Source organism: Elephantulus edwardii, unplaced genomic scaffold (genome assembly GCF_000299155.1).
Source record: "Elephantulus edwardii isolate Elephantulus edwardi_28Jun2011 unplaced genomic scaffold, EleEdw1.0 scaffold00081, whole genome shotgun sequence".
Taxonomy (NCBI): Eukaryota; Metazoa; Chordata; class Mammalia; order Macroscelidea; family Macroscelididae; genus Elephantulus; species Elephantulus edwardii.
Window position 1 is genome coordinate 3,305,290 of NW_006399831.1, and position 13,209 is coordinate 3,318,498.

A 13,209-nucleotide genomic window follows, 5' to 3' on the forward strand; every position below is an offset into this window, starting at 1 on the left:
TATATGGGTAGATCTATAAAACAACAATGTTTTTGTTGTTATGGACCATCCAGTTGGAACCAACTCATAGTTCACCCTCCACTGGGCTTAAAGAGACATGAAATCGAGCAAAGGTTGATTGCCTAGCTTTCTCCCACTGAAGCAGCTGGTGGAATTCAACCTCATGAATTGTGTTTGGGTTAGCAGCACAACTCTTTATTGCTAGGCTCAAAATAACGCTAGTTAAAGAAACATATATTTCCGTAATATCTGAGGGTTTTTTTGTCTAATCTAACTCTTAAGGGGAACTCTGTGGCCTTGTAGTAAGGCGCTACACTGTCAACCCAAAGGCACAAAGTTATAATCCACCAGCTGCTTTTTGAGGGGGAAAAAGCTGGGCAGCCAACTCCATATGATTTATTGCCTTTTAAGCCTGTTGGAGGGTCAGCTATGAGTGGATTCTGACTTGATTGTAAATAATATCTTGTTCTTAGTATATGTTATACAATATTATGTTACATTATATATGGACTCATATTTCACCATACATGTTATATACATATTATATATCTGTATGGGGTTTTTGGTGTGTATATGTATTTATACCATTGATTATCTGATTGCAAAATTGAGTACAAAAGAATTGAGTATACAAAGTGAAAAGATTCTATTATGGATGGTATATGATAGAAGAAAATTGTATGAACAACTTTAAAAGAAACATAAGGAATCCAAGAGCATTAATCCTAGTTGTGATTGTATCTAGCTTTGACATTTAGAAGTAACCTAAGGCCTATTTACTTGAGTTTCCTCATCTACAAATAATAAGGGATTTATCATAGATCAAAGATGGCAAATAGGTCTCAATTCAAGTGCCAATTTCAATCAATTTGAAGTGGTTGTCTGAACAAGTAAAGATACCCATCAAAGAACAGCAACATTGTGCTAGAATCAATTAGTAAGGGCAGCTTTGGTTGGGAAAAGAGGAAGTTATAGCACATAGGCTGAATATTAACTGGTTATAATGAAAGAATTGCTACGTATCAGCTCACCAGATAACAAAGAAGATACTCTAAAACTGGGGACTTTTAAAAATTTAATTATTTACCTAGGAATGGGATCACAAAATACCATAAATTGGATGCGTTCTAAGAACGGAAATGTATTGTCTAATGGTTCCAAAAGACAGAAGTTTAAAATTACAGTATCAGCCATGTAAATTCATTCTAAGAACTCAAATAATTTGTCCCACTCCTCTTGCCTAGAGTCTCAAGCTAGCTGGTTATCCTTGGATTTTTCTTGGCTTATAGGCCATTCCAATCTGTTCTGCCATTTTCAGATGGCCTTCTCCATGTCTCTCTGTCTTATCTTCTTTTATAAAGAAGAAACTCCATATTGAAATATTACCTATTCTATTTCAGTATGTTTTCATCTAAGTTTAACAACTTCAAAGGTGTTCTTTCCAAACAAAGTTTTAACAATAACTTGGATATAACAGAGGCAATCAAGTGTTACACTTCATTTAAGTTATCAGTATCTCACAATTGACTATAAATCCAATGATAGACATTATTATTTGACAGTTTTATACATGTAAGACATTTATGGTATTTTAAATATTTCTTTTTTAGATCTTCCACCCCCTCCCGTACCACCGCCTGCTATAAAATCACCCACTGTTCAATCCAAGGCACAACTGGAGGTTCGGCCTGTAATGGTCCCGAAACTTCCTCCTATAGAAGCAAGAACAGACCGATCATCTGACAGAAAAGGAGGCAGTTACAAGGGGAGAGAAGTGGACGGACGACCAGCTGCTGATATGCGAACAAATCCAGGTGATCTTAGAGAAGCACAGGAACAGCAAAATGATGGAAAAGGACGAGGGAACAAGCCAGTAAAACGGGACCTACCACCAGCCAAGGCTCATCTCATCCAAGGTACTCACCTGTCAGGCACTGTATAAATAAACATTGATTCCTTATCTCCGTAAGGAATCCTACTAGGCTATGATAGAGTCATGCAAAAGGTAGTAAGAATAAGAAGCATACCTTCCATTGAAGAAGATGAACATAGATAACAATACCATACCAGTACATGGCATTATACAAGGCTTTCCTAGATAGGTGCTATTTGAATTGGACTTCAAAGAAAAAACATGCAGTCAGGTAAAACAAAAAGTAGAAAATATGAGATATAAGAAATGTGACACCGTTATGAGGGAAACTTCAGAAAGTACCAATATCTAGACATAACTGTTCTAACCTACACTAGTTTAAAGTCTAGCATCTATCTGTGTCTAGAATCTGTCAGCATTTACTAATTTTGCTGCTGTTTGTTTTTTAGTTGTTACTGCTATTTCTTTCTTAAATAGAGAAATATAATTGTATAACTAATTTCCAAGCTTGCAATCATTGCATTCCTTATGTGTGAAATTGTCTTAACAAATGATTTTTCATAAAAAAAGCTAACGCCTAAGAAAATAGCAAAATAAGTGTGAAAGCCAGAGTTTGATCAAAACTTGGTTTCATTTTGACTCATGAATAGGATGCATTTTCTGCTAGAGACAAGTGGAAAAATAGAAAATTCCTAAAGTGATTGGGGCTAGATTAGAAAGATCTGCACTACTATTAAAGAGTTAAGTTTATAAGCTATGGTGAGCAGTTTAAAAATAGCAAATAAATGGCATTATCATATCTGTGCTTTATGATAATGGAGGGTATTTTAATATGTATAGTTTAAGAAAATTTGATGTTAAGCTATTGGAGGGTTTTATGGGTATCTGTTCAGTAAGTAACTTATTATCAACATGAAGGATATTTTAATTTATTCTGTGCTTGAATCCTGAGCTGTTTATCTCAGGCATGAACTCAATAAGAATGTAACCAAACGAACTCTGATGGCATAGTATGTAGAGTTTTGTACTGCTAATCAAAAGCCAAACGTGACAGTGTTTCAAATCCACTCTACAGGAGAAAGATGGACAGGTGTGCTGCAATCCTGAAGGCATGTGGTTCGAGCTCACCAGCTGCTCCATGGGAGTAGGATAGGTTTTCTCCTCCCATGCAGTTAACTGCCTCTGAAAACCTGCCAGAGAGTCAGTTATGGGTCGGTTTTGACTTGACGGTACACAACAACAAACACTGATGACAGGAGAATTGATGCCTTTGAGTTGTGGTGTTGGAGTAGAATACTGAATATCTCTTGGACTGCGAAAAGAATAAACATATGTCTTAGAAAAAGTGCAACCAGAGTGTTCCGTGAGGGCATAGGTGAAAGCTTCGTCTCACATAGTTTGGACATATTGCTGGGAAAGGTTATTCTTCGGCGAGGAACATCATGCGTGGTAAGGTGGAGGGTCAGTGACAACACCGCCAGTGAGGTGGATTGATACAGTGTCTGCAGCAGTGGACTCCGGTGTGTCAGGGATAAGAATGGTGCAGGATAAGGAAGGGTTCAGATCTGTTCATAGGTTGCTATGAGTTGTACTCAACTGGAAGACATTTAACAACAACATGAATTAACTCAGTGACATTTAGTTGGATGAGTCAAACTTTATAGTTGAGAGAAATACTTGCACTGTGTTACCATGAATTATTGAAACCACAAACCAATATTGGAAATATTTAGCTTCCTTTTATAAGTTAAACCAAAGTTGATACGGTTCACAACTTCTGAGTCAAGAATAATCTATTCTAAGTGGAGTTTCATAAATAAAATATCATGAATTTATATCAGACTTGAAAATATAGACCAATTTCTCACACGTTTCCATAAGATAAGTGGAATATTTCAGGAGAAATTGCACAAACTAGGAAGTATCTAAGTATGTAGACAATCAGAAGAATAAAATGTAATGTTATCAATTTTTGAAATTTAATAAGTTGTCTGTGTATTAGAAAAATATTTCCAAGTAAAGGACTTAGACTGGAATCATTAATCTAGAAACAAGGAACCCTCTTGCAAGGAAAGCACTGAGATGTACTGACAAGTTATTATTTTATGCCTTGCTTTGTTCTCATATCCCTACTTGAACCATAACCCTATGTGTATATGTCATTAAATGACCATTTCTTGGCATTACTATAAGTTTCAGTTTCATAATTCAACTTACATTTATAATGAAAGTGACATTAATTAATGGTTATTTTTAATTAAATAGAGTAGTTTTCTGGACTTGAATGTCTAATCTTCCTACTGGCATTTACCACAATTAGTTTAATTTATTTCCACATATATCAACTACTATGGTGTTATTAAACATTGTATTAAATCCTGAATTTATGAGTAAGCATGAACCTTGAATTCAGGGACGTGATAGTTAGACAAGGAGACATATAATCCATAGATTCACAGATATTGTTGTAATTTATATAACCTTCACGGCTCCAGGATACTTGATAGTTCAGAGAAGAGATATTTAGTCCTTTCCTACAGAAGAAACAATGTCAGGAAAAACATCTTGATAATTCCTGGTGGGATTGACTAAAAAAACAGAATGCTTAACATGAATGGAGATTTTTTTTGGGGTCAATCCACCTAAATGAGGGTCTTCCTCTCCTTCACCAACCCTCTGCTTTTACAAGCACCACATCCCTCTCCAAGGAATAGTATTACCTAGAAACACTCCCAAAGTATGTGAAACAAAGCTTTTTCGTGGGCCTTATCAAAACGAAGCTTTACCTCCATGGAGCACTCTGGTTGCACTTTCTCCAAGATATGTTTGTTGTTTTGGCAGTCCATAAGATGCCCAGTATTCTTCTCCAACACCACAATTCAAAGGCACCAACTCTTCAGACATCCTTATTCATTGTCTGGCTCTCAGATGCACAGCAAGTGATTGGAAAGACCATGGCCTGGATCAGATGCACTTTAGTCCTCAAACTGACATCATTAATACTCAAAAATTTAGAGAGGTTCCTGACTGCATATTTTCACAGTGCAGTGCGTTTCCTTATTCCTGCCTGCTGGTACCAAGGGTGTTGATTGGGGTTCCAAGTAAGAGGAAGTTGTTGACAGTTTCAGTCTTTTCTCCATCTATCATGATGTTGCCTATAGGTCTTTTTATTTTCTTGATGTTGAGATTCAATCTATAGTGAAGGCTGTATCCTTTGCATTTCAGCAAAAATATTTTAAATCGTCCTCACTTTAAGCAAGCAAGGTTTTCTCGTTTGCATAACACAGGATATTGAGGAGTTTTCCTCTGGTCTTAATGCCACATTCTTTTTCATAGAGCCCATCTTCTTGAATAATTTACTCAGCATACAGATTGAATAGGTATGGAGAAAGGGTACAACCCTGGCGCACACCTTTCTTAATTTTAAACCTTATAGTGTCCCCTTGCTCTGTTCACACAATACCTTTTGGTCTAAGTTTCACATGAAACAATTAAGGGTTTAGGGATTCTCATTATTCTCAATGTTAGCCATAACTTGTTATGATTCACACAGTCAATTTTTTTTTGCATAGTCAACGAAGAATGCATAAAATAGACATTCTTCTGCTATTCTTTACTTTTAGCCAGGATCCATGTGACGTCAGAAATGACATCCTGGTATCATGGCCTCTTTTACATCCTGCTTGATCTTCTTCCCTATCTGTGTACTGTTCTAATCATTTTTAAATGATCTTCAGCAGCATTTTTCTTGCATGTCATATTATTTGATAGCTCAATAGTGTTGAATCACCTTTCTTGGGAATAGGAACAAATAGGACCTCTTCCAACCCATTGGCCAGACCGCTGTCCTTCAAATTTCCTAGAATGGACTGGTGAGCACATCTGAGGCTGTTAAATGAAACAAGTCAATTAGTATCCTATCAATTCCTGCACCCTTATTTTTTGCCATTGCCTTCAATGAAGTTTTCACTTCCTCCTTCATTACCATTGGCTCTTGCTCTTATTGTACGTATCCTGAAATTTTTCAATGTTAGTCCATTCCCTTTGGTACAGTGACTCTCTATTTTCTCCATCTTCTTTGGATGCTTTCTGGGTCATTCAACATATTGCCCATGTTGTTGTTATTGTTGTTATGTGCTAGCAAGTGACCGCTGATTCATAGTGACCCTATTTATAACAGCTCTGAATCCTGCCTTATCCTGAGCCAATTTTATCATCTCTCACAGACCTAATCCCATTTCTCCAGTCATAATACTTTGTTTTGCCTTCTCAAGCTGCCTTGCAATGAATGCATCTGAAACTGAATTTGCTGAAACTGAGGAGGACCTGAAGCGCTTGCTGCAGAAGGTCAAGGACTGCAGCCTTCAATATGGATTGAAGCTCAACATCAAGAAAGCAAAGATTCTCACCACTGAGCCAATTGGCAGCATCAGTATGGATGGTAAAGAGATTGAGATAGTTAACAGTTTTAGTTTGCTTGACTCCACAGTCAACACTCTTGGTAACAGCAGACAGGAAATCAAGAGACGAATTGCATTGGGAAAGTCAGCTGTGAGGGACCTCTCAAGAGTACTGAAGAGCAACAACGTCAGGCTGTAGTCTAAGGTACACCTGATCCAGGCTATAGTCTTCGCAATTATGTGCTATGCATCAGAGAGTTGGACAGTGAATAGGGATGATAGAAAGAGAATTGATGCCTTTGAGCTGTGATGCTGAAGAAGAGTGTTGAATATACCATGGACTGTTAGGAGAACAAACAGGTTTGTCCTGAAGAAGGTGAAGCCAGAATGCTCCTGGAGTCAAGGATTCTGAAGTTTCGTCTGACATACTTTGGGCATGTTGCAAGGAGGGACTGGTCCTTAGAGAGGGACATCATTTTTGGTAAGGGGAGGGGCAGCAAAGGAGAGGAAGACCCTCGATAAGATGGATCTATTCTGTGACTGGAGTGGTGGGAATGAGTGCATTTGAGATGGCGAGGTTGGCACAGGATAGAACAGCGTTTAGGGCTCTTGTACATGTTAGGTCTTTGCATTGAACGTAAGGCCAAGGACTCAAGAAAGGGACCAGCAAAAGAAAGGAAGCTAAAGAACCATTATTAAGGGGTCTCCTGGGCGGGATTCCTTGGTCTGCAGAGAGAAAGAGGCAGAGGGAGAGACCAAGGAAATACCACACCCTAAAATGGATTAGGGCAGGTTTTATAGTAAGGGTCTTTAGGGAGGGAAGAGAGGGACATCCCATTGTGGTTTAAGAAGGGAAGTGTGGGGCACTACATGGTAGTTTAATCATTTGAGTGAGAGACTGTTGACTCCCTTTGTTGGCATGTTGACAGTCCTTGAATCCTTTGTTCTCCCCTTGACCTTGGTCCCAGCCTGACAGTACATAGGGTTGCAATGAGTTGCTCATAGAAACAACAAGCTACCTTTTGAAATCTTCCTGTTCAGCTCTTTTACTTTGGCATGTTTTCTGTTTGGTTTGCCTTCACGACACTCTAGTGCAATTTCCAGTCTCTTCTGACATCCAATCCTGATGCCACACTCCTCCTCCTAGAGTCGAGCGAGCTTCCCAAATAATTTGTTCTGTATATAGATTAAGACGGTATGGAGACAAGACGCATCTTTGATGAACCCCTTTCTTGATTTTGAACCATGCACTGTTTCCTTGCCTATTCTTATGACTGCTTTCTGGTCCAATATGGGTTTCATGTGAGCAGCTCTTCTGGGAAGTTAATCATGTACAAGTTTAAATTAAGGTCAAATAAAATGAAAACAAGTCCACATACACAAAAAAAAAATCAGTATTAGTAGTTAGTAAAAAATAAATAAATAAATAAAAATGAAGGTGATGAGGTATATTTATACCTTATAGTGGAGAGCCTGTACATGACAGGAATCAGAGGGAGAGGGAGGTTGGTCTAACAACTCCCACACAAGAGATAAGGAAAATATAAGTCAGACTGAGGAAATATGGATGGGTGTGTTGGAAAGTTCAAGAAAGTTTTCAGTTAAAATTTGCACTACTTTTAAATATTTGAAGGTGTCAAAAGCACATACATTTTGTGTATTCAGTGGAGTGTAGTTTGTTGAATAAGAGGGAAATACCTCACACAGTTCCTTTAAAAGTAAAATAATTTAATGCCCTAATAATTTCAAGAAAGAATTCAAGATGCTAAAGAGTTGAATAGAAGATTTCAAAAGGCAGCACAGGTTGACAAAGTAAAATATTACAATGAAATGTGCAAGGAGTTGGGAGTCAGAAAATCAGAGGGGCCAAACTTGCTTAGCATTTCTAAAGCTCAAGGAACTGAAGAACAAATTCTAACTTTGAGTTGCTATAATCAAGGATGCTTTAGAAAGAATATTAAATGATCCAGGAAGTTTTAAAAGAAGATGTAAAGAATATACTGTATGGAAAAGAATTGGCAGACACAGAAGAATTTAATGAAACAACATATGAGCAAGAGCCTATGTTGATGAAAGAAGAAGTTGAGGCTGCTTTGAAGGAAATGGCAAAAAATAAGGGCCCAGGAATAGATGGTATACCAATTGACATATTTCAGCCAACAGATGCTGCCCCAGACATGCTCACCAAGTTGTGCCAACAAATTTGGAGAACCACCACTTGGCCAACTGACTGGAAGAGATCTATATTTGTTCCCATCTCAAAGAAAAGTGAACCAACAGAATGTGGAAACTATAGAACAATATCATTGATTTCACATGCAAGCAAGATTCTACTGAAGATTATCCAAAAACGACTGGAACAGCACATAAGCAGAGAACTGCCAAAAGTCCAGGCTGAGTTTAGAAGGGGTCGTGGTACTAGGGATATTGTAGCTGATGTTAGATGGATCTTAGCTGAAAGCAGGGAATACCAGAGGAATGTCTATCTGTGTTTCATTAACTATGCAAAAACGTTTGACTGTGTGGATTATAACAAACTGTGGCTGACTCTGAGAAAAATGGGAATCCCAGAACACTTGATCATTCTAAAGCGAAACCTATACTTGGACCCGGAGGCAGATGTCAAAACAGAGCAAGGGAACACTGCATGGTTCAAAATTGGGAAGGGCCAGGGATGCGTTCTCTCTCCATACCTTTTCAACCTGTATGCAGAACAGATTATCCGGGAGGCTGGGCTCTATGAGGAGGAATGTGGGGTCAAGATTGGTGAACGATCTATCAACAATCTACATTATGCAGATGACACAACCCCGCTTGCTGAAACTGAGGACCTGAAGCGCCTGCTGCAGAGGGTCAAGGACTGAAGCCTCCAATATGGATTGAGGCTCAATGTCAAGAAGACAAAGATTCTCATTACTGGGCCAATTGGCAGCATCAGGATGGATGGTGAAGAGATTTAGATTGTACACAGCTTTAGTTTGCTTGTCTCCACAGTCAACACTCTTGGCACCAGTAGCCAGGAAATTAAAAGGCTCCTTGCCGTGGTAAAGTCTGCTGTTAGGGACCTCTCCAAAGTACTGAAGAGCAGTGGTGTCTCTCTGGAGACTAAGGTGTGTCTGATACAGGCCACGGTCTTTGCAATCACTTGTTATGGATCAGAGAGTTAGACAGTGACCAAGGAGGATAGAAGGAGAATTGGTGCCTTTGAGCTGTGGTGCTGGAGAAGAGTATTGAGAGTTCCATGGACTGCTACAGAAATAAACAGATTCGTCCTGGAAAGAGTTAAACCGGGTGGCTCCTTGGAGGCAAGGATTCTGAGGCTCCGTCTAACATACTTTGGACATGTTGTGAGGAGAGACCGGTCCTTGCAGAAGGACATCATGCTTGGGAGAGTGGAGGGACAGCACAGGAGGGGAAGGCCCTCTATGAGGTGGATTGATTCAGTGACTGGGTTAATCGGGATGGGAGTGTCAGAGACAGTGCAATTGGCACAGTACAGAGCAGAATTTAGGTCTGTTGCACATAGGGTCGTTGAGTCACAAGTGACTCGATGGCACATAACAACAACAACAACACTGGGGAAACAATGAGGTTTGTTATTTTCTTATTTAAAAGACAAAACTAAACCCAAACAAGTTACTGTTAAGTCAGTTTTCATTTACAGTATCACAGGTATGTGTCAGAATAGAATTCTGTTCTGTGGAGTTTTCAATGGCTGTGATTTTTCTAAAATAGAATGCCAGGCTCTTCTTTCAAGGGTAGATTTAAACTCCAGCCTTTCAGTTAGTTAGTAGTGAAGGACCTAACCATGTCTACCACTTTCCCTAACATAACTGACTCATTGTCATGGACTTGGAGCAGATAGCTGCTCCTCCAGTGGGTTTTCAGAGACTGAAAATTGCATGAGAAGAGATGGCCTGTTTTTCTCCCATGAAACAGATGGTAGATTCAAACCATATCCCTTGGGTTGCAGTATAACTCCTTACCCATAATGCCCTGAGCTCCCATATTAGACTCTTTAAAATGACAGTGCTCTGACCTTGCTGCCTTTCTTCCATATTTCCTTTGTGTCACTTTGGGATGTAGATGTCTAATAAATCTATCTTTACTTTTTATTTTAAGAAAGAAGATAGTCCTGTGTTATATTTCTTATATCCTCAGTTATTATTATGAAAACTACTGGCATTTCCCCATTAAGATAGACTTCAAGAGAGATGCATCAGCCAGGGAGTGTACATTATGATGTTCATGTGGATTTGTTATATTTCATTACACAGAGGATATCCTACCCTACTGCAGACCTACTTTTCCAACATCGAATAATCCCAGAGATCCCAGTTCCTCAAGCTCAATGTCATCAAGAGGATCAGGAAGCAGACAAAGAGAACAAGCAAATGTAGGTCGAAGAAACATTGCAGAAATGCAAGTTCTTGGAGGATATGAAAGAGGAGAAGATAATAACGAAGAACTAGAGGTAATAATGATTTCCTCATCTCTAAGTTTCCCATATTGGACTCTAGTTTTATCAGCTTCAAAGTTAGTGGTATCTGTCCGTCTACAGAAATGTTGGTATTTCTTAATAAACTTTTAGTTACATAGTGCCAGTGATGCTAGAAACTGAAATATTAAAGATTTAATGATTCACTTAAAAGCTTTTCCAGAATTTTAAGTGCTTATTACTACTGTAAGAAGCAACAGGACCTGGTGAATGGCCTTAGTATTTAAAAGTCAGGTGGGCCCTAAATCTCCAGTTTGGGGGTTGATGTATGAAGCCACTGGATTCTGGAAGGTGGCATATTTTATGTTGATAGAGGGTTGGATGTGGACCCTTTGGTTGTTTCTTATTTCACTCACAATAGTGTGTGAGCTCATTGGATTTGCTGAATTTCACTAACAATGAGCTGCGGGCAGGAAACTTCTTATTTAAAGTCAACATGATCTGATAAAGGGCCTTCAGGCCTGGTGTTAATTATGTTTGAGACTCACATTCTTCTAAGTGGTATAGCACTGATCTGTCAGTTTGCCATACTGAGGTACTGTGGTTGCTGCAATGCTGAACACTGTGTCACTGGTGTCTCAAATGCCATAATGGTTACCCATGGCAGACAGTATTTGGTGGAGCTCCCAGATTAAGACGAACTTGGAAACAGGCGTGGCATCCAATTCCTAAAGAGTATCCCTCTGGAAACTCTATGAACTTAGAAAAATGACGATAGTCATAGAACAGGATTCAAGTCTTTTGTTCATAGGGTCGTTGTAAATTGTGTTCTAATCCATGCCACTTAACAACAACAATATTACTACTTCTATTATATACTTGAGGTGTATATTTAAGTATATGCTATCTACATGTATAGGAAAAATTGGCAGTAAGTAATATAGTGACTTTACATTTTTCAAGATTGTGTTTTCTGTATTTAGTAAGAAACAAGCAGAGGACATGCTTTATATTGTTAGATAAAAGGTAGGTTAAAATTGTAGAGTGTTTTCAAAGTTAAAAAATAACTCAAAACTCAAACACATTGCCAGCGACTCATTGCTGACCATCCAGCAGGTTTCCAAAGTCGGTAAGCCCTGAGGAGACTGCCCTTCTTTCTGATGCAGAGCAGTTGGTGAATTTGATTTTGCGTGCAATTCCCTACCCTCTACGTCACCGGAGCTCCCTTTTTTAAATTAGAAGATTTAAAATTACAGATCTTTAGGTTAAAAAATGAAAAATGGAGAGTATCTAACCTAATTCTTTATAAACCCCAATGTTTTTATTTTCAGATTTGAAAATAGAAAACTGTGCATTTGTGAACACTTTTAGAAAAGCTTTTCCATTTTTTTAAAGAACATTTTCAATGGAAAAAAAAGTCATTGTGGATAACTCCAATATATAAAACCAATAAAAATTAAGCTATAAAAGTTGGGAGGAAAGTAGAGAAGGCGGAGAACTCAGGGCGTGCCTGTTCCGCTCTCTGTTGCACCTCACCTGAAAATACCAGGGTAACATGGGAAGTAAAATTTGGTACGAATTAGAAAACTATTGGAATTACTATCAAAAGCAAATGAGGATGACTAGTCTATCTGTTGCCAGGAGCACTTTCTAACGTATGCTAGCGAGTGAACAAGAAAACACATTCACTAAGTTATAAGATTCAACACATAAAAGACAATGCTCTAAAATTTTTAAAATTAATTCATCTCTTACAGGAAACTGAAAGCTGAAGACAACTAGAGAGGCTTGTGAAACCAGATGGGGAAATGATCAGTCAAGATGCCTCTTGTCTGATGACACAGGACACCAGATAAAATGTTCAGTGCAATCCGAGTGTACAAACTGTTGTTTTTATTCCTCTTATAGGAATATCCTTTTTAAAGGTTTTATTGGGGTTTTATTGTTGTTTGCTCCCTGTCCCTAAAGAATCTCCCTACTCTTCCCTCGCTGTTGGAACAAACCATCAGGTCTTACTTCCAGCAAGGGAAATGTATTGGCTCCATGCTTTCAGTAATTGGCCAGCACGAAAGAATAATTCTTTTGCATTTTGCCCCTGAGATAATGGCATTGCACTGCTTATGTATCAAGCCAATTTACAGCAAAATATTGATCAAAGATACAAAATTGATCAATTAACCTTATGCCAAGGGCTCTAAACATATAATCTTTCTATAACCAAGTGCTAGTGCAAATTAAAATGTCCTTCATTTTAATATGATTTAAAAACACAACACATCACCAAAACTAGTCTTTCCTACCACCTTTTGCTGAGAAAAGCTTAAAAATACAGCAAATATGGGACAACCACAATTTGAATGGGGTAGAATACATTGTAAATATATATTCTTTGTAACCCCGGTGGTACTTCGTTTTGTGTTCATTTCAATCATTGAAGTATATTCTTACTGAAAATGTACTTTTGGATAAGTAGGGGTAAGCCAGTTGGACCTCTGGTT

General features: G+C 38.3%; 1 protein-coding gene across 1 annotated transcript in view; it reads left to right on the plus strand.

The window, feature by feature from the left end:
* Positions 1 to 11,216, plus strand: part of ROBO1 (roundabout, axon guidance receptor, homolog 1 (Drosophila)) — a 752,594-nt gene extending 741,378 nt beyond the window's left edge. The window contains exons 28-30 of the mRNA XM_006889823.1: positions 1,611 to 1,916; positions 10,551 to 10,747; positions 11,133 to 11,216. Of these exons, the coding sequence (XP_006889885.1) occupies positions 1,611 to 1,916; positions 10,551 to 10,747; positions 11,133 to 11,216 (587 nt within the window). The remainder of the gene's footprint in view (positions 1 to 1,610; positions 1,917 to 10,550; positions 10,748 to 11,132) is intronic.
* Positions 11,217 to 13,209: the final 1,993 nt, after the last annotated feature.